This window comes from Callospermophilus lateralis, chromosome 10, assembly GCF_048772815.1.
Source record: "Callospermophilus lateralis isolate mCalLat2 chromosome 10, mCalLat2.hap1, whole genome shotgun sequence".
NCBI lineage: Eukaryota > Metazoa > Chordata > Mammalia > Rodentia > Sciuridae > Callospermophilus > Callospermophilus lateralis.
The window spans coordinates 1,643,522-1,667,603 of NC_135314.1; the positions used below are offsets into that span (position 1 = coordinate 1,643,522).

At 60.5% G+C, this 24,082-nt stretch overlaps 2 protein-coding genes across 4 annotated transcripts; both read right to left on the reverse strand.

Moving 5' to 3' along the window:
• Positions 1–6,627: 6,627 nt before the first annotated feature.
• LOC143408938 (uncharacterized) lies at positions 6,628–14,510 on the reverse strand. Its single transcript, XM_076868893.2, is given in 7 exon segments — positions 6,628–7,474; positions 9,134–9,241; positions 10,790–10,842; positions 12,413–12,582; positions 13,225–13,317; positions 13,834–13,886; positions 13,888–14,510. Coding segments are annotated over 7 exon segments (1,947 nt in total).
• An 8,668-nt stretch (positions 14,511–23,178) lies between these two features.
• Positions 23,179–24,042, reverse strand: LOC143408937 (uncharacterized). 3 transcript variants are annotated; one of them, XM_076868891.2, is made up of 2 exons: positions 23,716–24,042; positions 23,179–23,592 (listed from the first exon to the last, which is right to left on the reverse strand). In XM_076868891.2, exons 1-2 carry the CDS (start codon positions 24,040–24,042, stop codon positions 23,179–23,181), a joined length of 741 nt encoding a protein of 246 aa, XP_076725006.2. The 3 variants fall into 3 exon arrangements, with proteins under 3 accessions (XP_076725006.2, XP_076725007.2, XP_076725005.2); XM_076868892.2 differs by having other exon boundaries at positions 23,179–23,532; positions 23,701–24,042; XM_076868890.2 differs by having other exon boundaries at positions 23,701–24,042.
• Positions 24,043–24,082: the final 40 nt, after the last annotated feature.

Consider the following 24,082-nt stretch of genomic DNA (forward strand, 5'->3'; position numbering starts at 1 on the left):
CCCTAACTACAGTGGTTAGTGTCTCTACAGGAGGACGTCGAAGGAAGCCCCGACGCATGGCAGGAGGCATGACGTGGGCAGAGACTGAAGGGAGCAGCCAAGGGCCAAGGGCCAGGGTTTGCCGGGACCACGAGACGCTCCAAGAGGCAAGGAAGGGCTCTCCCCAGAGCTCAGAGAAGCCTGTCCGTGCTGTCACTGTGCCTTCAGGGCTTAGTCTCTGGCACTGCAGGAGCGTGAATCTCTGCCGTCTCACTCACTCTCCTGTGGCGTGTTGTTGGGGCCGCCCAAGGGACTATTAAAATGGAGGCAAATGAGGAAAGACTCTTCAATGCACTCAACCAAAACACTCCAACAAGGGATGAGGGGGTCAACTATTTGCCCTGAACAAAAAGCAAGGTCAGATGCAGGCACTAGCTCCAATGTGCCTCAAAGCCCACCCCCTCAAACAGACGCACGGTCACTAGGTGACCCAGGTGTGCAGAGCTGGCCGCTGGGGTCAGACGCACGGTCACTAGGTGACCCAGGTGTGCAGAGCTGGCCGCTGGGGTCAGACGCACGGTCACTAGGTGACCCAGGTGTGCAGAGCTGGCCTCTGGGGTCAGATGCAGTGGTCACTAGGTGACCCAGGTGTGCAGAGCTGGCCGCTGGGGTCAGATGCAGAGTCACTAGGTGACCCAAGTGTGCAGAGCTGGCCACTGGGGTCAGATGCAGTGGTCACTAGGTGACCCAGGTGTGCAGAGCTGGCCGCTGGGGTCAGATGCACGGTCACTAGGTGACCCAGGTGTGCAGAGCTGGCCGCTGGGGTCAGACGCACGGTCACTAGGTGACCCAGGTGTGCAGAGCTGGCCGCTGGGGTCAGACGCACGGTCACTAGGTGACCCAGGTGTGCAGAGCTGGCCGCTGGGGTCAGATGCAATGGTCACTAGGTGACCCAGGTGTGCAGAGCTGGCCGCTGGGGTCAGACGCACAGTCACTAGGTGACCCAGGTGTGCAGATCTGGCTGCTAGGGTCAGATTCAACAGTCACTAGGTGACCGAGGTGTGCAGAGCTGGCCTCTGGGGTCAGATGCAGTGGTCACTAGGTGACCCAGGTGTGCTGAGCTGGCCGCTAGGGTCAGATGCATGGTCACTAGGTGACCCAGGTGTGCAGAGCTGGCCGCTGGGGTCAGATGCAATGGTCACTAGGTGACCCAGGTGTGCAGAGCTGGCCACTGGGGTCAGACGCAGAGTCACTAGGTGACCCAGGTGTGCAGAGCTGGCCGCTGGGGTCAGACGCACAGTCACTAGGTGACCCAGGTGTGCAGAGCTGGCCGCTGGGGTCAGTTCTCACCTCAGTGATTACTCCTGTGTCCAGCCATTTTCACCTCTTTGGACGCCATCTGTGCTCTTCTTTCCTGGGGTCTCTCAGGTCATTTGCCATCTGGCCTCTGTCTCAGCTGTGACCAAAATAGCTGAACAACTTAGAGGAGGAAAAGTTTGCTGGGGCTCATGGATTCAGAGGTCTCCACTGCTCTGGACCCAAGGTGAGGCAGTGGACCAAGGGTAAAGGGGACAGCAGATGAGGCTGCGCCCCTCCTGGCACCACGGGAGCAGCTGGGGGGGCTGCAGAGGACACACACTCCCAGGGCAGTGGCCCACTCCTGCCGCCACGCCCACCTGCCTCTGGTTACCACCCGGTCAGTCCATTCAAAGGAGGTGGACTGACCAGGCCACAGCTCCCATGATCCAGTCACTCCACCTCTGAACATTTCTGCATTAACACAGGAGCTTTGGGGGACCCCCCACATCCAAACCATAAGAGTAACATTTTAACTCTGTGTGCCTCCGTGAATCTGGCATTTTGTAAAAGATGGTGATAAAGGGACCAAATGAGGATCAGTGGGGTAAGAGGCTGGTTCGGGGGTGAACTGACCGCGCAGGGCGGGGAGCTGTGGGGTGATGGGAGTCTGCAGATGGATGGTGCTGCTGGCACACCAGGCCCAGGTGTCCACAGTGAGCACAAAAGAAAAATCAGAGTGTCCCAATCTACTAAAGAGTGGACTCTAGGATTAGAACGTCCTACAAAGGACACCACAGACAAGGCTTCCCCAGTGGGTTCTCCAGACCATGGGGAGGGAGACTGTCGGCTCTCCAACCCTCCTCAGCTGCCTCAGGAGGCTGCTGGAGTCGCAGCCTGGGAACTGGGCCTGAAGTCTCGGTGTCCACTGAGAGCAGCTGGGAGGCACTGGGTGTGACCGGGGACCTGGCTGGCCATCTGCACCGGGAGCTTGTGGCACCCCAGGACGGAGGTTAGGTGGTATGCACAAGCTGGTGCAGACTGGCCAGCAGGAGGACCTCAGCATGTCACAAAATGCCTCCCCACCCAGAGGTACAGCCACCAGAAACGTCACACCTGACATGGGACCCAAAATAATGAGGAAACAGGCAGATTGAAGAGCAGGCAGCTCCAGTCCTACAGTAAGAGTGGAGACTTCAGTAAGTCTTCCCTGAGCCTCACTGAAAAACTGACTCCCAGAGCGAGGGGGAGGCTGGACGGCCCTAAGACAAGCAGCGGACAGACCAGGGACACTCTCAGCCAAGGACAAGCCTTCTCCCCCGCGGGCGGACACCATCCTCCAGAGCCACCGACCTGCCAGCCACAAAGCTGCTCTCAATGACGTAAAGAGACTGAAGTCACACAGACTGTCCTCTGTGACCACAGTGACGTGGAAGTGGGAAGAAAGCGGAATTCACCAAAACGGTCAGTCAGGCCCCAGCCCGTGAGGGAGTCACAGGGACCCGGAGGGAAAGGGATGCCTTGGGATGAGGGGAGGGCGCACCAGCCCAAACCTAGGTGTCGTGGAGCCCTGTGAAGGGAAAGGCTCTGAAGGCCGACCTGAGAAATAAAGTGCACGGTCCTGGTCAGAGTAAGTACGCCCCACGCCCGTGCCACACACCCGGCAGTCCCACCGTCAGGGGACTCAGTGAACAAATGAAAGTAAAAACATCTGTGGGCTGGGGCTGGGGCTCAGCGGCAGAGCGACTGGGTTCACTGCTCAGCACCACATTAAAAAAAGGGAGCATTTGTCCATCTACAACTACAAAATATTTTTAAAAAAATAATAAAAAAATATTTGTAAATGTTAAAAAATAAATAAAAATATAACTTCACACAGTAAGAAACTGTAAAAATAGAAAACTAACTCCAAAGATAGCAGAGTAACCCTTTATGATCGCCCACTAAAGACTAGTATTACAGAAGAGATTAGGGGCCAGATAAATAGAGAATAGAAAAACCAATAAGAGAATCAGTGGAAGCAAAGTTGGTTCTTTGAAAAGAGCCATAGAATGGACAAACTTGACGCTGAGCTGAAAAGAAACCAAGATTCCATCATAAAGGAACATGAGGAGTCACCACCCCCTTATGTGAATAAAGACTAGAGGAGAGCATCCGGTGGCTCCCCCAGGTCAACGAGGCGCGATGACAACTTCCTATGAACACACAGAGGACACACTGACACCATGTGGTGCTTCTTCCTAGAACACCCTCAGTCAGCACCTGGTTTCCTCTCCTCTCCTCCTGAGTCGCATTTCCTCTAAGGCAGGCTCCAGTCACCCTGTCCCCTGCCCTGATTGGGAGGTGCTGCGCCTGCCCCTGTTTTTAGGGAAGGTTGCAGAGGTGACCTCCCCTTGGTACCTAGAGCTCCCTGCCCAGCCCTTCCAATGGGCCCCCAGCCTGTGGCCTCCATGTCCTGCGACAAGCAGCAGGTAACCTGCTCTTTGTGCGTGAAAGAGTCTGTTTCTGATGCTGCAGTGAGATTATAGTGCATCTCCACCTGGCCTCTGAGTTTACTCTGCACGGAGTTCACTGAGTTTCTTAAAAGTGTAGACTCAGGTGTTTCATTAAATGGGACGTTTTGGTCGTTATTTCTTCAAAAGTGTCTGCCCTTTCCCACTCTCCTCTCCTCCTGGGACTCTGGTTATGGGTGTGGTATGCGTGAGGGGCCAACAAGTCTCCTAAGATTTATTCCCTTATAAGTTCTGTCCTTTAGGTGAGAATATCTTAATAAACCTACTTCATGGTCACTAATTCCTCCTATGTTCAGACCCTAGAGTAAATTTCTCATTTCATTTGTTGTTCTCTTCAATTTCAGAAATTCTATTTTATTTATTTTTAAATCAACCCCTCTCCCTCCCTCCCTCTCCCTCCCTCCCTCTCTCCCTCTCCCTCCCTCCCTCCCTCTCTCCCTCTCCCTCCCTCCCTCTCTCCCTCTCCCTCCCTCCCTCTCCCTCTCCCTCCCTCCCTCCCTCCCTCTCCCTCTCCCTCCCTCCCTCTCCCTCCCTCCCTCTCTCCCTCTCCCTCTCCCTCCCTCCCTCTCTCCCTCTCCCTCTCCCTCCCTCCCTCTCTCCCCCTCCCTCTGCCTCTCCCTCTCCCTCCCTCCCTCTCTCCCTCTCTCATTCTCCCCCTCTCCCCTCCCTCTCCCTCCCTCCCTCTCTTCCTCTCCATCTCCCTCCCTCTCCCTCTCCCTCCCTCCCTCTCTCCCTCTCCCTCCCTCTCTCCCTCCCTCTCTCTCCTCTCCCACTCCCTCCCTCTCCCTCTCCCTCCCTTCCCCTCTCTCTTTATTGACATTCTCTATATTGGATGGAACATCATTCTCCCAGAGTCTTTCACTTCTGTGTCCATAGTTAGATTTCTGTTTCCTGAGTATGTTTGAGAGACTTACTTTATTTTTTAGAGACTATTTATAACTTTTCTCCTTTATGAATGCTTTTGGTTATACCTGAGTAGACTGTATTTTGACATAGCGCACATACGTGATAATACGTGACTTCCCATTTTGTGGGGGTACCTCACATGGAGTTAGACTGCCCGCACACTCATCCATGAACACAGGAAAGTTATGTCCGTTCTTTCTCCTGTCTTTCCTGTTCCCACCCTCCTCCCTCCCCCACCCCCATCCAACCCAGGGACCCTCCACTCCTCCCTCCCAGCTCCTACTGTGAGTCACCTTCCATACATCACAGAGGACATCTGGCATTTGGCTTTGGGGATTGGTTTATTTCACTTAGTGTGATGGTCTCCAGTTGCTCTCCACCACATGCCGTAACTCCGTTCTTTCCTGAGGCTGAGTCTCCATTGTGCATGTGCCCCACGTTTCTTTACCCATCCACCTGTTGCAGGCACCTGGCTGATTCCGTAGCTCAGCTGTTGTGAATGGAGCTGCTGTAAACCCTGATGTGGCCGCCTCACTGCAGTGTGCCCATCTAAGTCCTTTGGTATAAACCTAGGAGTGGACCCTGGTCAAATGGCGGCCCCTTCCTGGTTTCTGAGGCACCTCCATTCTGCTCTGCAGAGGGGTTGCACCCCCAGCAGTCCCACCAGCAGTCCCACCAGCAGTCCCACCAGCAGTCCCACCAGCAGTGGGACCTTTCCCCCCTCACCAGCACTCACTGCTGCCTCTGCTCTGGATGTCGCCATTCTGTCTGGAGGGAGGGGACCTCAGGGGGTTTTCCTTGCCTTCAGAGACTTACTTTAAAGCACCATTTCTGAGTCTCCTCGGGGACAGTTTCTCCTGGTTTTACTTCTCTGTGAGAGGTCCTGCTCCCTGACCTGCCTCATTACTTTCCTTGAAAGCTGTTCCGTGAATATTAAAACGGGAAAGTCAGGGACATCAGATCCTCCTGTGCCGTTTGTGGCTGCTGGTTTGGGGCTGGCAGTGGTTGTGGTGACCATTTTCTGAAGTGCCTTGTCCTGACTGCATCCTTCCTCAGCTGGGCCACTGATCCACCGAGTTAGTGTCCAGAGAGTGACCTGAGCTCCTGGGACACTGGAGTCAAAAGATGTCCCCCTCCCGGGCTCTGCAGCTGGCCTTGCCCTGTGCTGGGCGCCTGGGCCAGCCTGGGCGGTTTGCTGGGCCATCTCCTCCACGTCCTGCTTGATCACAGCTTGAAGGTCAGCCCCAGGGGACTGCGAGAGCTGCCCAGGTCTCCCTGAGCAAGTGCCCCTCTGTGGGTGGGCCTGGGTCCTCCTAGAATTCCAGGAACACTGGGGGGTCTTTCACCCCTGAAGGGCCCCATCCAGCTTTGCTCAAGGCTTCTCAGGGTGCCGACTGTTTTCACAGACGACCTCCTATGCCCCAGAGGCCAGCTGATGGTCGATCCGCCTTTGCATGTTCTCAACCCCCCCCCCATTGCTGCTTGTCCCCTGGGGAGTTCTGAGTCTGCAGATATCCAGGCTGCCCCTGAGCCAGTCCTCCTGAGGACAGACAGGTCAAAGGGACGGTCACCCTCTTCAGAACCAGTCCCCACCCTGCCCCTCCCCTGGCAGTGTCCATCAGTGCAGAGAGAGTGTGGGGGCACAGGCTTTATTGATGTTCAGAGAGTGGCACTTCTGGGGACAAGAGAGGGTCAGGAGGACCCAGTCCCGACTGGGGAGGGTGGGGGCCTGGGGCAGGAAGTGGGGTGCAGCAGCCAGCTCTCCCATGGACGGGGCCGGAGGGCAGCCAGGGAGGGCTCAGGCCTCAGACTTGGGCTGGACGGGGACGAAGGGCAGGAGCTGGTCCTTCTGTGTGAGCTCCCGCAGGCTGGGGTCAGGACACGGGGGTGGGGAGGAGGGACCTGAGCCCACTGGCCCTGGGGACATGGCTGGTCAGCAGCAGGACTTCTGGCCCAAGGAGACACCACAGCAGGCCGGGCGGGAGCAGGTGGGACGGCAGAGCAGGGACACACAAGAGGCCGGGCGGCAGCAGCTGGGCTGGCAGGAGGAGGCACAGCAGGAGGAGACGGGCACACAGCAGGCGGGCCTGCACACGGGGCGGCAGAGCAGGGACACGCAGGAGGAGGGTCTGTAGCAGCAGACGGGTTTGCAGCAGGACGGCTGGCAGGGGGAGGAGCTGCAGCAGTCAGACTGGCAGCTAGACTGCTGGCAGCAGGAGGAGGAGGCTCCAGAGCAGATGGGCACACAGCACACGGGCTTGCAGCAGATGGGCTTGCAGCAGAGGGACACACAGCAGGACGGCTGGCAGGGGGAGGATGAGCAGCAAGAGGGCTCACAGCTAGACTGCTGGCAGCAGGAGGAGGAAGCCTCAGAGCAGATGGGCACACAGCACACAGGCTTGCAGCACACAGGCTTGCAGCAGACGGGCTTGCAGCAGAGGGAAACACAGCAGGACGCCTGGCAGGGGGAGCAGCTGCAGCAATCAGACTGGCAGCTAGACTGCTGGCAGCAGGAGGGGGTGCAGGAGCTGGTGCAGACTGATTGGCAGCAGGGTCTGGACACACAGCTCACTGGGGTGCAGAGGAGGGTCCGGCAGGGGGCTGGGGCGCAGCAGCTGGGCTGGCAGCAGCTGGGGGTGCAGCAGGGGGGCTCACAGCAGCTCTCTGGGCAGTGGTCCACCTGCCAGGAGGAGTCGGGGCAGGAATCGCAGGAGCCGGGCTGGCAGACGCGGCTGCCATAGCTAAGGTCGCTGGAGCAGATGGACATGGTGGAGGCGGCCCTGGTGGGTGTGCTGGAGGAGGTGTGTGGGTGTGTGGGTGGGTGTGTGTGTGAGTGTGTGTGTGGGGAGCTCAGGGCTCTGGCCTTTATACCCGTCCAGGGGCCAGCAGGAGGCCCAGCGGCGCCCTTCCCTTTCCTGGTTGGTGTTGGCGCCTGACGCCCCTCATTAGGGCTCAGCTCGTAAAACCCCTTCGGTGCTGGCAGAGCCGCTGCCTGCTGGGTCTGTCCCCTGGGTCACCTGGAAGGAAGGTGCTGCTTTGGGGGCTGACCCTGCACCTGCCCCTCGTGGGCCACCTGCCTGGGCATCTGGTGTTGGCTCCTGGCCCCGGGGACACCTTCTATGTGCCCTTGGCCTCTGTGCGCAGTGGACCAGCCTGGTCTGTGGAGCCTCCTGGGTTGGGGGGAAGCCCAGGCGGGGGTGACCCTCCCTGTGGCTGGTCTCTGTGATCTGATGCTGGCGTGGGCAGCAAGGACAGGGAGACCTCGTCCCCTTGGAGATGGACATTCCAGGGAGGCCAGGGTTCCTTGGACAGTCGCTGCATCAGGACATTGAGACCTGGGCACAAACCATTCTGACCGTCTGGCCCTTGAGCCTCCCCAGAGCCTGTGGTCACTGTCATGGCATGGCGGTCCTGGGTCAGCACCTGAGGATGGGAGGTGACCAGCAGGAGGTGTTGTGGAGCGAGGTGGGCTGAGGAGCTGGAGGGGCATGTTGTGGCCCAGGCCTGTGCCCAGGGGGTCAGCCTGGCAGAGTAGCCCTGACCCAGGGTGGAGACATTCAGCATGCCCTCTCCCAGATACCGGGCCCAGCCCAGGCAGTGGACAGTTCCTCCCAGGGCCAGTGTTTCCAAGACGTCTGCAGCTGAGGATGAAGGGGTCAGATGGTTAGGACACGTATGGGCCAGGCCCTGTCTGTGGAGTCAGCAGCGGTCAGCAGACAGGACAGGATTGGGGACACAGGGACCATGCAAAGGCAGGCAGAGACTAAGAGTGGACTCTGGGACAAACCTCGGGAGTCCAGAGGTCAGAAGCCCCCTGAGGACCCTGCCCCAGGACGGGACCTGCCTCGGAGCCGCTGAGGTGAGATCCGCGGGCCCGGGATGTGGAGGCGACGCCCAGCCCGGCCCACCAGTCCCGTGTGCAGCATGGGCAGCCTGGTCAGCATGGGCTGCGAGGGGCTCTGGGCAGCCGCTGACCCCTGGTGACCCCAGGGAAGATGGAGCCTGAGCAGCTCTTTCTGGTGAAGATTCTTGGCTCTTCCACTGACAACCCTCTCTGGCTGACCAGGGCATCGCGGAGACCTGGGCTCAGCCTGCTCCCAGAGGGGCTGCCGTGGACACTCAGCCCCAGCCCTCCCCGGGCACCTGCCACCCTCAGGTGGGAAAAGAAAGGGAGCGTGAGCCGTGGATGCTGCAGCCACACACAGCACCAGGTGGGACGGCTCGGGGCTCGCGGAGAACCAACCACGGCTGAGGGACGCTCGAGGCCTGGCCACTGGCCATGTATTGGACCAGGCAGGAGCTGCTGTTGGCCACACTGCTGTGACCAGTTCACCAAGAGTCTTCCTGAGGCACCAAGGAACGTGTGGATCCACCAGAAAACGCCTGCCCAGGGCTCGAGGGGCGCAGGCTGGAGGGAGCCCGAGGCCCTGACCACCAACCTGGACGGGGCAGCTGCAGAGGAGCCGGACCCAGGACTCAGAGCACCCCGTTCCTCGGGCACAGGAATATCTCCCTGAGAGGCCAATGCCCCGTCTCTCAGGTCCTGCCTGCAAGACCGCGGGGTGGAAAAGGCTCCTGTGTCCAGTACCGCTGTCCCTGTGGACCCTACTCTGCCCATTTCATGTCAGTGGAATCATAGAAGATGGAGCCTTCTGTGCCTGGCTCTTGGCACTTCATGTATGTCTTCAAGGTTTATCCAGTGTGGTAGCCTGTGTCAGGCGGCATTTCCTTTTCTTGGCTGAGAACTATTCCACACCATGGACAATCACTTTGGATCTATTTATGAGTGTTCGGGTCCTGGTTCTTTTCACTGTTTGGCTGGTGAATATGCTGCTCTAACTTCTTGTACAAACTTTGTTTAAATGTCTCTTTTCAGTTGTTCGCATGTATATCTGGAGTCGCTGGGTCATATGGTCATTCCATGCTATCCTTCTGGGGGACTGCCAGACCATTTTCTGTGGCACCTGGCTGTTCCGTCCCCACCAGCACCATGCAGGGTTCTGCTTCTCCACGTCCTCGTCAGCACCAGCTGCTGTGTGTTTGGTCACGGTGACCACGGGGGCAGGAGTTGGTGTCTCGCTGTGGCTTCCAGGGACATCCCTGGGGGTCTTGTCCTGTGGTCTGCAGCCCCCTGCCCCGCGGTGGCCTTGAGCGCCACGTTTCTGACTTCCCAACCTGGAGGCTTTCAATCCTTTTCTGCCTGTTTGCTTGGCCGGTCACTTTGGTGCACATTTGTGGAGGGGGCAGGAGGCGGCCTGGTCCTGCTCCTGGGCTGAGCTGCCCCTCGCCCTGGGCGAGCTGGAGCTTTCCTCCTGTTGGGGACCTTCTCCTGCCCGTGCTTGCCCAGGAGGGGGCTCCGTTGGCTTCTCTGCATCCTGCGAGACCCCCGGGGCTCCCAGCCGCTCCGTCAGAGGGTCTGTGCGGGACGGGTCTGCACGTGTCGGACGCTCTGGATCCCGGGGGAGCCCGCTTGGTGGTGCTGGGCCTTGCTGCGCCCTGGGCTTGGTTTGCGGGGTTTGGTGAAGGGTCTCTGAACCCCTCTTTATCGGGTTGGGTCCGTAGTTTTCTTTTGTTGTTTTCTCTGGTTTGGGTCTTGAGATCCTGCTGACTTCATAAACTGAGTCAGAGTGTGTTCCTTCCTATTCCGTTTCTTGGGAAGAGTTTAAAGGACCCAAATATCCCCTTAATGAACATTTAGCATTGAGGGCAGCGGTCCTGGGCTCTTCCTCTGAGGGGTGGCTTTTGACCCCTGATTTAGCATCTTTACCTTCTCCAGGCCGCGCACTTGTCCACAGAAACCCAAAGAGGGCCAACTGTCAATAGTAAAGTGTATTTTGAGTCAGAAATTGTTAGGAGACCAATGAGGACTCAGAACGTCAACACGAGGCTCCGTCCCTCCTGTAGATATGAAGACCAGAGACATCTATGCCCCAACGTGAAAGCCCAGGAGACACAGCAGAAAGGGCAGTTCTGATTCCACAAAACCTGGGGGCTCCCACGGCCATCTCCACCAACCCGAAGGGGTGGTCAGCGGACAAGGGCAGGGGAGAGCATTGAGAAACAGGGCACGGGGGGACCCAGCGCCCCCGGCAGACTCTCCGTCCAGCAGCAGCACGCAGACTGCTGCCACGCGGCCCGCGCTGGCTTCCTGAAAGAAGGTTCAGTGCAAAGAAACTGCCAGTGAGTTTGAATCAGAGAGAGCCTCTCATTACCTTCTCACAGCTGCTTCTAGCTCCCGCCTCCAGCCACCCAGCGCCCTGGCGAGGTCACAGAAGAGGCCAGAGAGAGAGAGCGTACGCCAGGGAGTGGGCTTTTATTGGGGAACAAAAATTCCAGGGAAAATCCATCCAATGAAGGTTAAGGGGGCTGCATCCCAAGGTCAGGGGTGACGATTGGGTCTTCGGGGCAGTGTCCAGGCGCGCCTCTGCACGGACAAGCCCTGGACCTGGAGAAGGGTGGGGAAGGTGGACACCGCTGTGTCCAGGCGCGTCTCACCCAGCCCGGGAGGTGACTCAGACCACGGGCGAGGATGGCCTCCAAGACTGCGCCCCCTGGCCCCGGGGAGACCGGTCAGGCCCCAGCGCTGACTCAGTGTGAAGTGACTGAGATCTGACAAAGCACCTTCTCTGACCACGGTGGAAGGACGCTGGAATCCAAGCAGAAGGAAAGCGGGGAAATCCAGGAATATGTGGGAATCCCACGACAGACACTCAAACAGCCAGGGGTCGAAGAAGAAGTAAGAGGAGTCAGGATCCTGAGGGTGAGAGGAGCCAGAAGCCACCCGGGGGCGGCCAGAGCTGTGTGCAGAGGGCGACCCGTGGCCCTGAATGTCCACCAGGACCAAGGGTCTCCATCCAGATCCCCAGTTCACACCTCAACGAGCCAGAAAAAGTGAGTCCAAACTGACCCTGAAGCTAGTGGGGAGAGGGGAATAAAGACGGGCACAGATCGAGGAAATCGAGGACAGAAAACCGCAGTGAGACTCAGCGAAGCGAAAAGTTCCTACAAAGAGCGATAACGAGGGCCGGTCCTGAGCTGGACTGACCAGGGAGGGACGGCTCAGAATACTGGGTGGAACCTGAGAAGGGTGCACTGCTGACCTGAGGTAAGGAGAGGGCTCCCAGGAGCTCCTGAGCGGCCGGGTGCCCACAGACCCGCAGCTGACCACCATGTCTTCCTCTGGGGGCCAGTGACCTCTAGGCCCCTTTATCTCAGCCTGGAATAGCCCTGACCACGGGTCAGGTCTCCTGGTGGAGGACTCTGGCTTCCTTTTGTCCCTGACGTCTTGCCTTCCCTCACTTCTGAAGGTGGCTGGACGGAGGCGTCATGGCCCATGCTGGCCCTGGGCACCCTGACCACCGTTCCATCGCCCTCGGGTCCCCGGCCCGGGTGGCAGGTCGGCTGTGAGTCTGCCGCCCCACGGTTTCCTCTCCGTCTCTCAGTTTCGCGGTCCTGATGCGTCTGTGTGGATCCTGCTGAGTCTGTTCCACGTGGAGCTCGTGGAATTTCCTTGAGGACTAGATTCTTGGTCCCATCAGACGTGGACACATTTCACTGAGGGTCTCTTCAAATGTTTTAAAACTTCCTATTTCATAAACACCAGCGCGATTCACCAGCTGGCAGTGGGTTGTGGTGACCATTTTCTGAAGTGCCTTGTCCTGACTGCATCCTTCCTCAGCTGGGCCACTGATCCACCGAGTTAGTGTCCAGAGAGTGACCTGAGCCCCTGGGACACTGGAGTCAAAGGATATCGGCCCCCCCCCCCCCCGGCTCTGCAGCTGGCTGTGCCCTGTGCTGGGCGCCTGGGCCAGCTGGGCGGTCTGCTGGGCCATCTCCTCCACGTCCTGCTGGCGCTTCACGTCCTGCCTTCTGGAAACGCCTCCTGGGGCTGTGGGCAATGTGAAGGCTGGCCCTGGGCTCAAGGGACAGGGCAGGGACACTCTTGAGCCCTGCTGGCCTGGTCCAGCCCGAGGGCTGACGTGCCCGTCCTCTCAGACAGCGCGGAGTTCCACGTAGAATGCCGCGCACCTTGGCCAGCAGTCACGGGGACGGCGTCCTTCTCAAATGGCGATGGGTGAAGAGTCGTGCTGCGACTGTGGGCTCCCTCCTGGAGAGGTTGAGGCTGGGCCTCTGGGACAGTGCAGCCCAGTTGCCCCCTGTGTCCCTTGGCCCCTGGACCTCAGGAGACTCTCCGCAGACTCCCTGGGCCGGCGCAGCGTGTCTTGCAGCCGGCCCTGCGTGTCCATGGCGTCTCTGCCCCTGGCTGGACACTGTTTCCTTCTCTCACTTCCTGTGCTTCCCGGGCTTCCCGAGCCCATGGCCTTCCCTGTGCCCCTGTGTCCCCCCAACTCCAGGTGGGCTCTGGGGCGGCCTCTCTGTTCTCAGCCCTGGCAGCTCCTCCATGATGGGGCCTGGGCCTCCCTGAGTGCCCACTGAGTGTGTGTGTGTCCACGGCGTGCAGGGCCCAGGACGCTCACACCTTCCCGGATGGAGCCCTCTGGGTGCTGGGCTGAGGCTGGAGACCCCTCACCTCCGACCTCCAGCATAGCTGTGGGGTCACCACCCCAGCTGCCCACCTGCGCCAGGAAAGGCGTGGTGTCCAGGGACGTGACCAGCACAGAGCCTGAGTCCCGAGGACATGGACAGTGCAAGAGCAGAACACAGACAGAGGACAGCACCCTCCAGGTCACCTGCAGTAACTCAAGCATCACTGCTGGTGAGGCGGGGAGCGTCCCCTGGCTCAGGGCCCAGAGCGAGGCCCAGTCCCCACCCTGCCCCTCCCCGGCAGTGTCCATCAGTGCAGAGAGAGTGTGGGGGCACAGGCTTTATTGATGTTCAGAGAGTGGCACTTCTGGGGACAAGAGAGGGTCAGGAGGACCCAGTCCCGACTGGGGAGGGTGGGGCCTGGGGCAGGAAGTGGGGTGCAGCAGCCAGCTCTCCCATGGACGGGGCCGGAGGGCAGCCAGGGAGGGCTCAGGCCTCAGACTTGGGCTGGACGGGGACGAAGGGCAGGAGCTAGACCTTCTGTGTGAGCTCCCGCAGGCTGTGGTCAGGACACGGGGGTGGGGAGGAGGGACCTGAGCCCACTGGCCTGGGGACATGGCCGGTCAGCAGCAGGACTTCTGGCCCAAGGAGACACCACAGCAGGCCAGGCGGGAGCAGGTGGGGCGGCAGAGCAGGGACACACAGGAGGCAGCAGCTGGGCTGGCAGGAGGAGGCACAGCAGGAGGAGACGGGCACGCAGCAGGCGGGCCTGCACACGGGGCGGCAGAGCAGGGACACGCAGGAGGAGGGTCTGTAGCAGCAGATGGGCTTGCAGCAGGACGGCTGGCAGGGGGAGGATGAGCAGCAAGAGGGCTCACAGCAGGACTGCTGGCAGCAGGAGGAGGAAGCCTCAGAGCAGATGGGCACACAGCACACAGGCTTGTAGCACACAGGCTTGCAGCAGAGGGACACATAGCAGGACGGCTGGCAGGGGGAGCAGCTGCAGCAATCAGACTGGCAGCTAGACTGCTGGCAGCAGGAGGGGGTGCAGGAGCTGGTGCAGACTGATTGGCAGCAGGGTCTGGACACACAGCTCACTGGGGTGCAGAGGAGGGACAGACAGGGGGCTGGGGCACAGCAGCTGGGCTGGCAGCAGCTGGGGGCGCAGCAGGGGGGCTCACAGCAGCTCTCCTGGCAATTGTCCACCTGCCAGGAGGAGTTGGGGCCCAGACTGGGTGAGCAGACCCTGCTGCCTCTGCCCCTGTGGCTGGAGCAGACGGACATGGTGGTCGCAGCAATGACACAGGCTCTGGTGCAGCAGGTGTGCGCCATGCTGAGGCCCAGCTGGGTGGTGTGGGAGCTCTGGGCGGGTTTTATACCCGCTGGAGTGTTTCCTGCAGGAGTCGCAGGGCCTCCCTTCCTTGTTGGTGTTGGGGTTTGTGTCAACAACAGCTGACAACAGTTCACTGTGGGGATGGCCTGGCGCAGTCCCTGTTCCGAGTGTGGCTGGTGCTGGCGGTCACTGGCGGGAGGGTTCTGGGCCGGGCTGAGGTTGGCTGCTGGGGAGGCGGGTCTGGGAATCACAGCTTCTCCTCTGCCCTGTCTGTCCTTTGGTGTGACTTTTCACTTTGTGGTGCTTGCACTTGCTGTGCCACCCCAGCCTACGGCTCTTCCAGGGGACGAGGGTGCCCTGGCCAGGAGCGTCCCTCTGTGCTCCCCTGCTGGTCCCTCTGTGAGCTCTGGGGTGGCCGGCTCTCCTGCTGCACGTCCACCCCAACACCTCCTAGTTCTCCCACTTACTAAAGGGCCTGTGTGTCTGCCGGTCCTTGAGTTCCATTCTTGATATGATCTGGCTTCCTCCTCTGTTCACCACGAGCCTCAGGAGACGTCCCCGTCCCCACCGCGGGTTGGCAGCGCTGCCTCGGTGCTGGTCACATCAGAGCCTGGCATCCGTGGGAGTTCCAGGGTCAGTGGGTGCCGCCGTCTGGCTGGGCACAAAATCATGAGCCACTCACAGCCTTGTAGATTCCAACAGCAATTCTTTATTCCTGAACTCTCACCGGCACTCTACACGCACTTCTGGGGAAAATCCACACCTCCACCGGGCTCTGCATCCCAAATACCCTCTGAATCCCGCGAGAACTCAACGGGAACTCAAGGAGCAGGCGGGCCCCTGAGGCAGCAGGATACGCCCTATTCCCAGCAGGATCCACCCTAAACCTGGAACCGCCCTAAACCCGATCCGCCCTGGTCCTGGAGCAGGGTCACCTTTCTCAAACATTCATGCAAGGTCACTGCAAATGACCTGGGTCCAAGGCAAGCCCATTTCCACAATGGAGAGTCCTCCCTCTAAGCAACCTGGGGTAGGCTGTAAGGAAATTGCTGTGCGTCATTCCTACTTGGCTATGGCTCTCAGCACGCAGGGGCTCAGTGTCCTCCCTCGTGGGCGGCTCGGCTCTGGTTGGCCTTCCCTTCCTGGAGGGTCAGCGGGGGCTCTGTGGTCTGCTTGTTCTCCTGCGCACCTGTCACTAAACCCTCTGCTCACTCCTCGGTGGAGAGGTGCGCACACACCCGGGGGGCAGCCAGCTCCACTTGTCTCTGGCTGTTCCCGTGGCCTGGCACAGGCATCCCCTGGAGCTCCCTGTCCTGTGGGATCCTCTGCGTCCCTCTCCAGTGAGGGACAGTTAATTCCCGAAGGCCTCGTCGTCTTCTTTCTGGACTCATGCCCCTGATTTGGTGGAGCACGTCCTCCCACAGCTTTCTCAAAATGGGTGTCATGTTGTGCACACAGCGACGTGTGTTTGAGCAGTAGCATGACTTTCCACGCCTTTTTCTGCCCTTGTGCTTGGTGGATAGTTCAGCTGGGTATGATCTGGGGCTTGGGGAGGCTCTGTCTCTGAGTGTCCGGTTGAGGCTGCAGAACTTTCCTCCTCCAAGAAACCCTTGCTGTTCTTCCTTCTCTGCCCCTGGTCAGCCTGGCCTGGTCCGCCTGGCCCTCTCTCTTCAGCCTTCACTCCAGGACTGCCTGGGAAGCCCCCTGGCTGTGACAACACGGTCACCCCTTTTGTCCTGTGTTGTGGACTGTGACAGTGCAGCCGGCTGCGTGTTCTCTATCCATTATCTTCCAAAGTCGGGGATCTGGGTCCTTCCAGGTTTTCGCGAGGCGGGATCCCGCCCCTGAAGATGCTCCTGGTGTTTCCCGGTGGGTGCAGTCACTCAGCTCTCCCCCAACACCCTCCGCCCCTGACTTCTGGAGAAGTCTAGCCCCTCCCACCTCCACGAGTCCCGCTAAACTCTGCTTCTACAAACGAGGCGCCGTCAGTCCTCAGTCTCCTCCGTCTTGGAAAGTGTGTGGGGAGCTTCCTTTTGTGTCATCTGCATGTAGGTGAGCGAAACTGGTCATTGTCCCTCTGGGCACGTGTTCTTGAGAGGGACTGCTTCTTAAAAATAGTCATTTAGGTTCCTGTGGACGTGAGGAAGTGTGTTTTTCGTCTGACTCCAGGTTCCCGCCGTGTTGGGGGACAGTGGGGTGGTGACCCTTTGGGAACCGTCTTTCAGCAAAGCCAAGATGGACACGTTCATTTGCCAGCTCTGCTGGTCAGCTCTCTGCCACTGTGACCCAAAGGCCCGACGAGGACCACTTTAGAGGAGGAAAGGATTATTGGGGCTCGTGGTTTCCAAGGCCTCAGAGCACGGCCGGCTGACCACTCCTCAGGGCTTGAGGGGAGGCAGGACACTGGGCAGGAGAGCAGCTGGGGCAGGGGCTCCACTTACCAAATACACAGCCCAGGGCAGGCCCGGGACCCTCCTCCAGCCACACCCCTGCCTGCGGCTGCCACCCATCGTCCCTGTCAGAGGACCATCGCGGGGGTTGGCCCACGGCTCCCATAACCCAGTCGATGCCCCTTAAACTTTCTTGCGATATCTCCCACATGAGCTGAACTGCGCCATCCCCCCGGCCCCCAAAGCTGACCTCCTCTCGCCGAGCAGAACACATTCAGTCCTTTTGCCAGAGTCCCCGGGGGCCAGCGGTTCCGGATTCCCGAGAGCACAAGTCCAGACTCTTCTGTGGTTCAGGGCGACCTCTCAGCCTGAGCCCTGCAGGATCAAAGGTGAGCTGCGGGGATGCTGTGCAGGACGGTGGCAGTGGACACTCCCATCCACAGGGAGCAGGGCCTCCAAGGACGGGCGGGGCCAGTGCAGCCAGAACCCAGCTGGCAGGCAGTCCTGCGGCTCCACGCGGGCACCTGGGCACAGGGCAGGGTGGCGTTAGCCCCGCCCTATGTGCGTGTGGTGGCATCACGTGGCCTCTGCTGGCTTCTCTGCCTGTCCCTGAGCTTCCCCAGATGAGGCCCCTGCTGCTGGCACTTCTTGACTTCAGTGGTCTCCGCCGAAGCTTCTCGCTCACCCTCGCGCGTCGTCCTCTGCTGCCGAGCTCTGACCCTGTACACGTGGCCTCCCAGGCCTCCTTTGAAACCTCGGTGGCCCCCATGACCCCTCCAGCACCCTTCCTTCCACAGAAGTGGCACCACGTGTCGATGTCAAGATCTGCTGCCATCTGGGGCAGTAGCCACGCCTCTGGGACGCTGGCTGCTGGGCCTCAGGGGGCCTGGACAGCGGGGGTGTGAGCCGGCTTCCCAGCCCCTGGGCCATGCTCTCTTCTCAAGGGAATTTTTACTTTTACTGCCTTGGGCCGGAGACGGGTGTGACCGTGGCAGTCCGGGGGCCCTCCCGCCACCCTTTCTGCCGTTCCCAGGTAAGCGCTGGGCTGCGCCTTCAGTGCTGTGGCGCTCCACAACCACAGCTCCCTCAGCCCCAGGTTTCTCATAGTTTTCTGGCCAAGTTTGGGTCTCGGATGTCTCTGCTCCTGACTGTCACAGCAAACCCGCCAACAAGCTGCCAGCTCTATCCGTGCCCCCGCCCGAATGATGCCTGCAGAGTCCCTCCACCAGCTGACCAGCTGTCGTCGTTAACGGAGCCCCACGCAGTCTCGGGACGGGGCAGGACGTGCAGACTTACTGGCCGGAACGCGGTGCTGTGGCCACCGGTCCCCCAGCAGCCCGTTCCCTGAACCCCCGAGCTCCAGGTCTGCTGAGCCCCCCAGAATCACCACACACACCTGCCTGCGGCACCCTGAGCGTCTCCAGTCGGCATCACTGAGCCTTGCAAAGTCCCTCCCACGGTTCCAGAAGGCTCCACAGGTCAGGTGGCCGCAGTGACGGCCCCGTCCCGGTCACAGCTTCTCCTTACTCAGCTTTCTTTGCTGCTGTGACCAGAAGACGGACCAAGGACAGTTTGGGAGGAGGAAATGCTCCTCTGGGGCTCGCAGTTTCAGAGGTCTCCGTCCACGGACGGCCAGCTGCACAGCTCCGGGCTGCAGATGAGGCCGGACATCTCAGGACAGGATACCAGGAAGCAGACAGACAGACACCCCTCACCACGGACAGAATGTAAACCCAAGAGCAGCCCCTAGGGACCCACCTCCCGCTGGTCCCTGTCAGGGATGAGTGCACTGTGACCAGGCCAAGGCTCCTGGCCCGTCTCCTCACTCTACCCTTCCTGCAGTGTCCCTCACCTGAGCTTCTGGGGACACCTCACACCCAGCACATCACCTGCACCGAGTGGGTCCCACCCGGAGCTTTCAGAGCCACTCATGGAGGGCGGTCCACGGCTGTGAGACAGTCCCTTTTAGTCCCATCTGGAGAGTTACGAGGACTCTGTTCAGCAGGGTCGCGCCACAGCGGAGGGCTGGGCCAGGGCTTGTCACGCTCCCGCCCGACCTGCCCGGGGAGGCCACTCTGTGCGTGCACCTGTGCGGTCGTCCTGGGTTCCCCTGGGGGGTGGGGGGGGGCGTGTGCCCAGGACGGTTCCCTGTCGGCAGAGCAGCCTGGCCCTGGGCGGCTTGTCCTGAGGCTGGGAGGGCGGCTGGTGGGTGGAGGCGTCTCTGGGTGCCCGGGACAGGTCCTGTGCTCGCTCCCTCCTTCCGCATCATCCTGTCCATCAGCCTTTGCCTCGGTGGCCCAAGGGGCCTGTGCTCTCAGGCCCAGGGGCCATCCCCAGACCCGCCAGCGGCAGCTCTCTGCGGTGGCTCTGCAGCTCAGGATGTGCTGGGATCTTGAGTTCCTGGTACCTGACTGGTTTTCTTGGTGTGAGGTTTTCTCTTTCCGACGTGGACGCGTGGTCCCCCGGGCATTGATGGACGGCACAGTCCTCCCCCTGTGCTCGGGTGCCCCCGGCGACCCTCACCCAGGTCTGGTGCCTATTCTGCTTCACGCTCCGCGCAACCTCGGATCATCGTAGCGTCACCTGTGGTGCCACCGGCTCGGGCTCTGGACCCCAGGGGACTCAGGGAGGACTGTGGTTCCACGGGGTTCTAGAATCTGGGCAAGGCTGGCGGACGCTCTCCCACGGAGCTACACCCGGCGTCACCCTTGGCAGAGTCTTTACAAGAAAGGAAAACCACGTCTTTCTGTTTTTCTTAAAGTAAGATTGGAGCTCAGGGACTGCCCCAGCCGTGGGTTGCCCTGGGCAACGTGGACATCCCACCGGTGCTGACCGTCCGTTCGAGTTTGCTGTTTCCCTTTCTGTTCATCTGTGTCTTCAGGTCCCTTCAGTCAGTGCCGCATCTTCCATTTCCTTGGGTAAACTTATCCTTGAGATTTTTCTTTTCTTTTGTGGTGCTGGGGATTGAACCAGGGCCTGGGCACGCGGGCCAGCACTCACCAATGCCACATCCCAGCCCGCCTACGTGTTTTTTTGCTGTCGTAGGGACTATTGATTCTGCTTTTGGATGGTCTTATTGGGAGTGTGCAGAAACGCCAGGTCTCTATGTTGATTTCAGGACCTGTATCCCCAGTGGCTGTGTTCATGAGCTATGGCAGGGGTGTGTGTGTGTGTGTGTGTGTGTGTGTGTGTGTGTGCGCACGTGTGCGTGTGTGGGGTGCCCGCGGTGGTGCTGGGGCAGAGCCCAGGGCCTGGCAAATGCTCTCCCACGGAGCTACACCCGGCTTCGTGAGGTTTGGTGGAGTCTTTAGAGGAAAAGAAACGTTCCGTCTTCCTGATGGTATAGATGCAGGTTCCCCCACAGCGAGCTGACCACGACCACAGGTTAGAGAGGCAGCTCCCCACGACACGTGGAGTTCCTTCCAGCAGGTGGCCGTGCACACCGTAGGAATGGCCAGGTGGACGCACCTTGTTCACATAGATGCACATGAAGCGTCTGAACACCCAACGTCCACTCCTGCTGAAGACTTTAACGAAGTCCGTGTGCAAGGAGATCCTCAGCCTTTCGGAGGCAGCTGCGACCACTCACAGCGGCCTCAGGACAAGCCAACAGCTGTCCCTGTGGGGCCAGGAGAGGGCGGGAGGCCTCACCACGTCTGTCCCCCAGCGCTGGAACTCCTGGCCGAGCAGTGAGACAGCAGGGGAGAGGGGCGTCCACTCAGGGAGGAAGTGAAAGGGGCTGTTTGTCGTCCTCATGGTTCACACTGGGTGCTGAGCTCCCCATGGTCCGTCCCCGTGCATCTGAGTGGACGTCGGGGCTTTCTTTCCTGGACAAACGCCCTGGACAGCGGTGCCCTGATGGCGATGAAGTGACAGCCCAGGTGGAGTCCCCGCTGGGCTGTGGTCCAGCTGGCCGCCTGTCTGCGCTCTCGGGTCCTGGTCTGCCCATGCTCCTGCTCCTCTTTGCGGCCATCTCAGTGGCCGCAGGTTCCTGGGAACCTTGTTGGCGTAGAGACAGGGTTTTTTCTCATGATCAGACATTTTTGTCTATTCACAGAGTGTGATGGTTTTGATATTTTGTTATTATTCATTTTCATATATTTGATTTTATTTGCTGTATTTCTCTCTTTAAGATTTTCCCTGGTTCTGATTTTGGTAGGACTTTAAAAGTGCAGTCTCTGGTTTTATGCATCTTTCTTTCCATTTGTCAACGTCACTTGGCGCCTCCTGGACCTTCTCCTCCGTCTCTAACTCCGTCCTGTTCGCTCGCTGGTCTCTGTGCGTCTCCAGGACCCACTGCTCTCGGAGCACTGCCCCCCCGAGCCCAGCTGCTGAGCGCAGACCCCATTCATCCGGATTCTGAGCCGCGATGATTTCATTCCCCTCAACCCGGGCTCCCAGGTCCTGGTCAGGAGCCTGCGTGGGCGACCTGGGCTGCGGCTCCCGGGCACCTGCACCTCCTTAGATGGTGTTCCCACGTTTCAGCCCCAGGAAGACAGAACCGGGATGCCCTGCGCAGGGTGCTCCTGCCAGCCAGCTTTGCCCGTCTCCACCCCCGTGGCCCCGAGCCCGGGAGGGCACCGCCGGGCCAGGTGGTCACCTGCGGCTGTTCTGATAGTCACACAGACGTCCATGGCGTTGACCGAGCTCTGGGTGGGTGTTGTGACCTCTGAACGGGCCTCACTCTGTTTCCATCTGCGACACCTGGGCTTTGAGATGTGCCCAGCGGATGGCTGCCCAGGCGCTGCCCCTTAACCGCCCACCCGCTCACTCCCTGTGTGATCTCCTCTGCAGAGGGGCTGTGCCTCTCCATGTCCAGGGGGGGATCCTGCAAAGCACTGGATGCCCACCAGGAGGACTTCCTAGGAGTGCAGCCCCAGAGCGTGGGACCCGCCAGGGCACTTCCCAGACGGCAGCACTTTCCCGGAGTGGGCCTCACTCACAGGCCTGTGCAGCCGTGCCCACCTCGCACACCGCTGCCCCGGGTCCAGCCCACGTTTAACTGCGTTTTCTGAGCTTGGGGAGGCTGACCGTCGCTGGTGGGGCTGAGTTTTGACTGTTAGGGGGCAAGAATTGCTCATGGCTTCTGTGAATCGCCGATTCCCTCCTGGTTTCATTAACTGTCTTCACGTCTTCACGTCAGATCTGCGTACTGCCAGGAGCTGGCATCTCAGTGGCTCCAGGCCACGAGGCCCTTCCTCCTGTCCAGGGTCAGAGGGTCCCCCCGCTGCTGGACGTCCCTGGGTGCCGGCAGGAAGCCGGACCAACAGGGAGACGGTGATCCTAGGGGAAGGCGAGGGGTGGAGCAGGCAGGACAGACCTGGTGCACAGAGAGCTCTGGGCTGGGTCCCCACGGGTCCGAGCTCCCGGCCCGAGCTGTGCTGCCCGTGGTCCCTGGGTGAGCCCGCTGGAGACGCAGACCCTCTGCTGCCAGACTCAGTGGGGGGCAAGCATCCAACCAGGTCATTTGTGCGGATGGTTCAGGCCAGGGGGGCAGAGAGGTGGGGGACTCTCCCCAAATTCCCATTCTCAGAGGCCAGCCAGGGGTCAGCTGTGCCAGCAGCCCAGGATGGCTCTCCTGCCCGGTCTTGTCGGGCATGGGCCTGAGGCACTTGCCTGCTGCAGTGGGGTGGGGTGATCTGGGGTCACTCCTGAAGGTGGACGCTGCCCAGGGCAGGTGCCCTCAGGTCAGACACCCTTGGTGTCCCAGAGTGCATGGTTGTCCCTGGGCACCAGGCTTGGGGTGATGCAGGCTTCACAGAGGGCCCTTGAGGGGGGCAAGGGTCGGTGCACCTGGGGGTGGCTCCGTGCGGGACAGCAGGGGCGCTCAGAGGACGACAGTAGGGCTGACTGGGTGTTCCTGGGAGACTTTATTGGGGCGTCCCACAGGCTCCCAGAGTGAGGGCCAGAGGGGGAGAGGCTCAGAGCCCGGGAGCAGCCGGACCCAGCACGGGCAGCGGGGGCTCTTCGCAGGCCTGGGGTGGGAGGGCCAAGTGGCCAGCTGCAGGGGAGCCTTAGGCCATGTGCGGCTTCCGCCCAGCAGGAGCCGGATGGCCTTGCTGGGGCTGCTGCCCACCTGGTAGTGCAGAGATGGCCATGGAGGGACTGGACAGTCAGTCCTTAAGGGATGGAGCTACCCAAATAGGAGTAGGAGGCAGGTGACGACCAGCCCCTGCAGGCTCAGGGGTGGACATGGGCAGCTGTCAGGGCCACTAGTACAGAAGCCTGGGTGCAGGAGGCAGCGGGTTCCCAACTCTGGGTGGCCCAGGAAGAGCACTCAGCAGCAGGACCTCTGGCCCAAGGAGACACCACAGCAGGCCGGGCGGGAGCAGGCGGGGCGGCAGAGCAGGGACATGCAGGAGGCCGGGCGGCAGCAGCTGGGCTGGCAGGAGGAGGCACAGCAGGAGGAGACGGGCACGCAGCAGGCGGGCCTGCACACGGGGCGGCAGAGCAGGGACACGCAGGAGGAGGGTCTGTAGCAGCAGACGGACTTGCAGCAGACGGGCACGCAGCAGGATGGCTGGCAGCGGGAGGAGCTGCAGCAGTCAGACTGGCAGCTAGACTGCTGGCAGCAGGAGGAGGAGGCTCCAGAGCAGACGGGCACACAGCACACGGGCTTGCAGCAGACGGGCTTGCAGCAGAGGGACACACAGCAGGATGGCTGGCAGGGGGAGGATGAGCAGCAAGAGGGCTCACAGCAGGACTGCTGGCAGGGGGAAGAGGAGCAGCAAGAGGGCTCACAGCTAGACTGCTGGCAGCAGGAGGAGGAAGCCTCAGAGCAGATGGGCACACAGCACACAGGCTTGCAGCACACAGGCTTGCAGCAGACGGGCTTGCAGCAGAGGGACACACAGCAGGACGGCTGGCAGGGGGAGCAGCTGCAGCAATCAGACTGGCAGCTAGACTGCTGGCAGCAGGAGGGGGTGCAGGAGCTGGTGCAGACTGATTGGCAGCAGGGTCTGGACACACAGCTCACTGGGGTGCAGAGGAGGGACAGACAGGGGGCTGGGGCACAGCAGCTGGGCTGGCAGCAGCTGGGGGCGCAGCAGGGGGGCTCGCAGCAGCTCTCTGGACAGTCGTCCACCTGCCAGGAGGACTCTGGGCAAGAGCTGGAGCAGACGGACATGGTGGAGGTGGCCATGGTGGGTGTGCTGGAGGAGGTATGGATGTGTGGGTGAGTG

What these genes read in the sequence shown, in the direction of transcription:
- LOC143408937 (XM_076868890.2), bottom strand. Translation starts at nt 24,042, where the DNA reads ATGGCCACCTCCACCATGTCCGTCTGCTCCAGCTCTTGCCCAGAGTCC. An exon ending in AGCCTGTGTGCTGCAAGCCT is followed by an intron (nt 23,593 to 23,700) that starts GTGTGCTGTGTG and finishes TCCTGCTGTGAG; the next exon opens with CCCTCTTGCTGCTCATCCTC.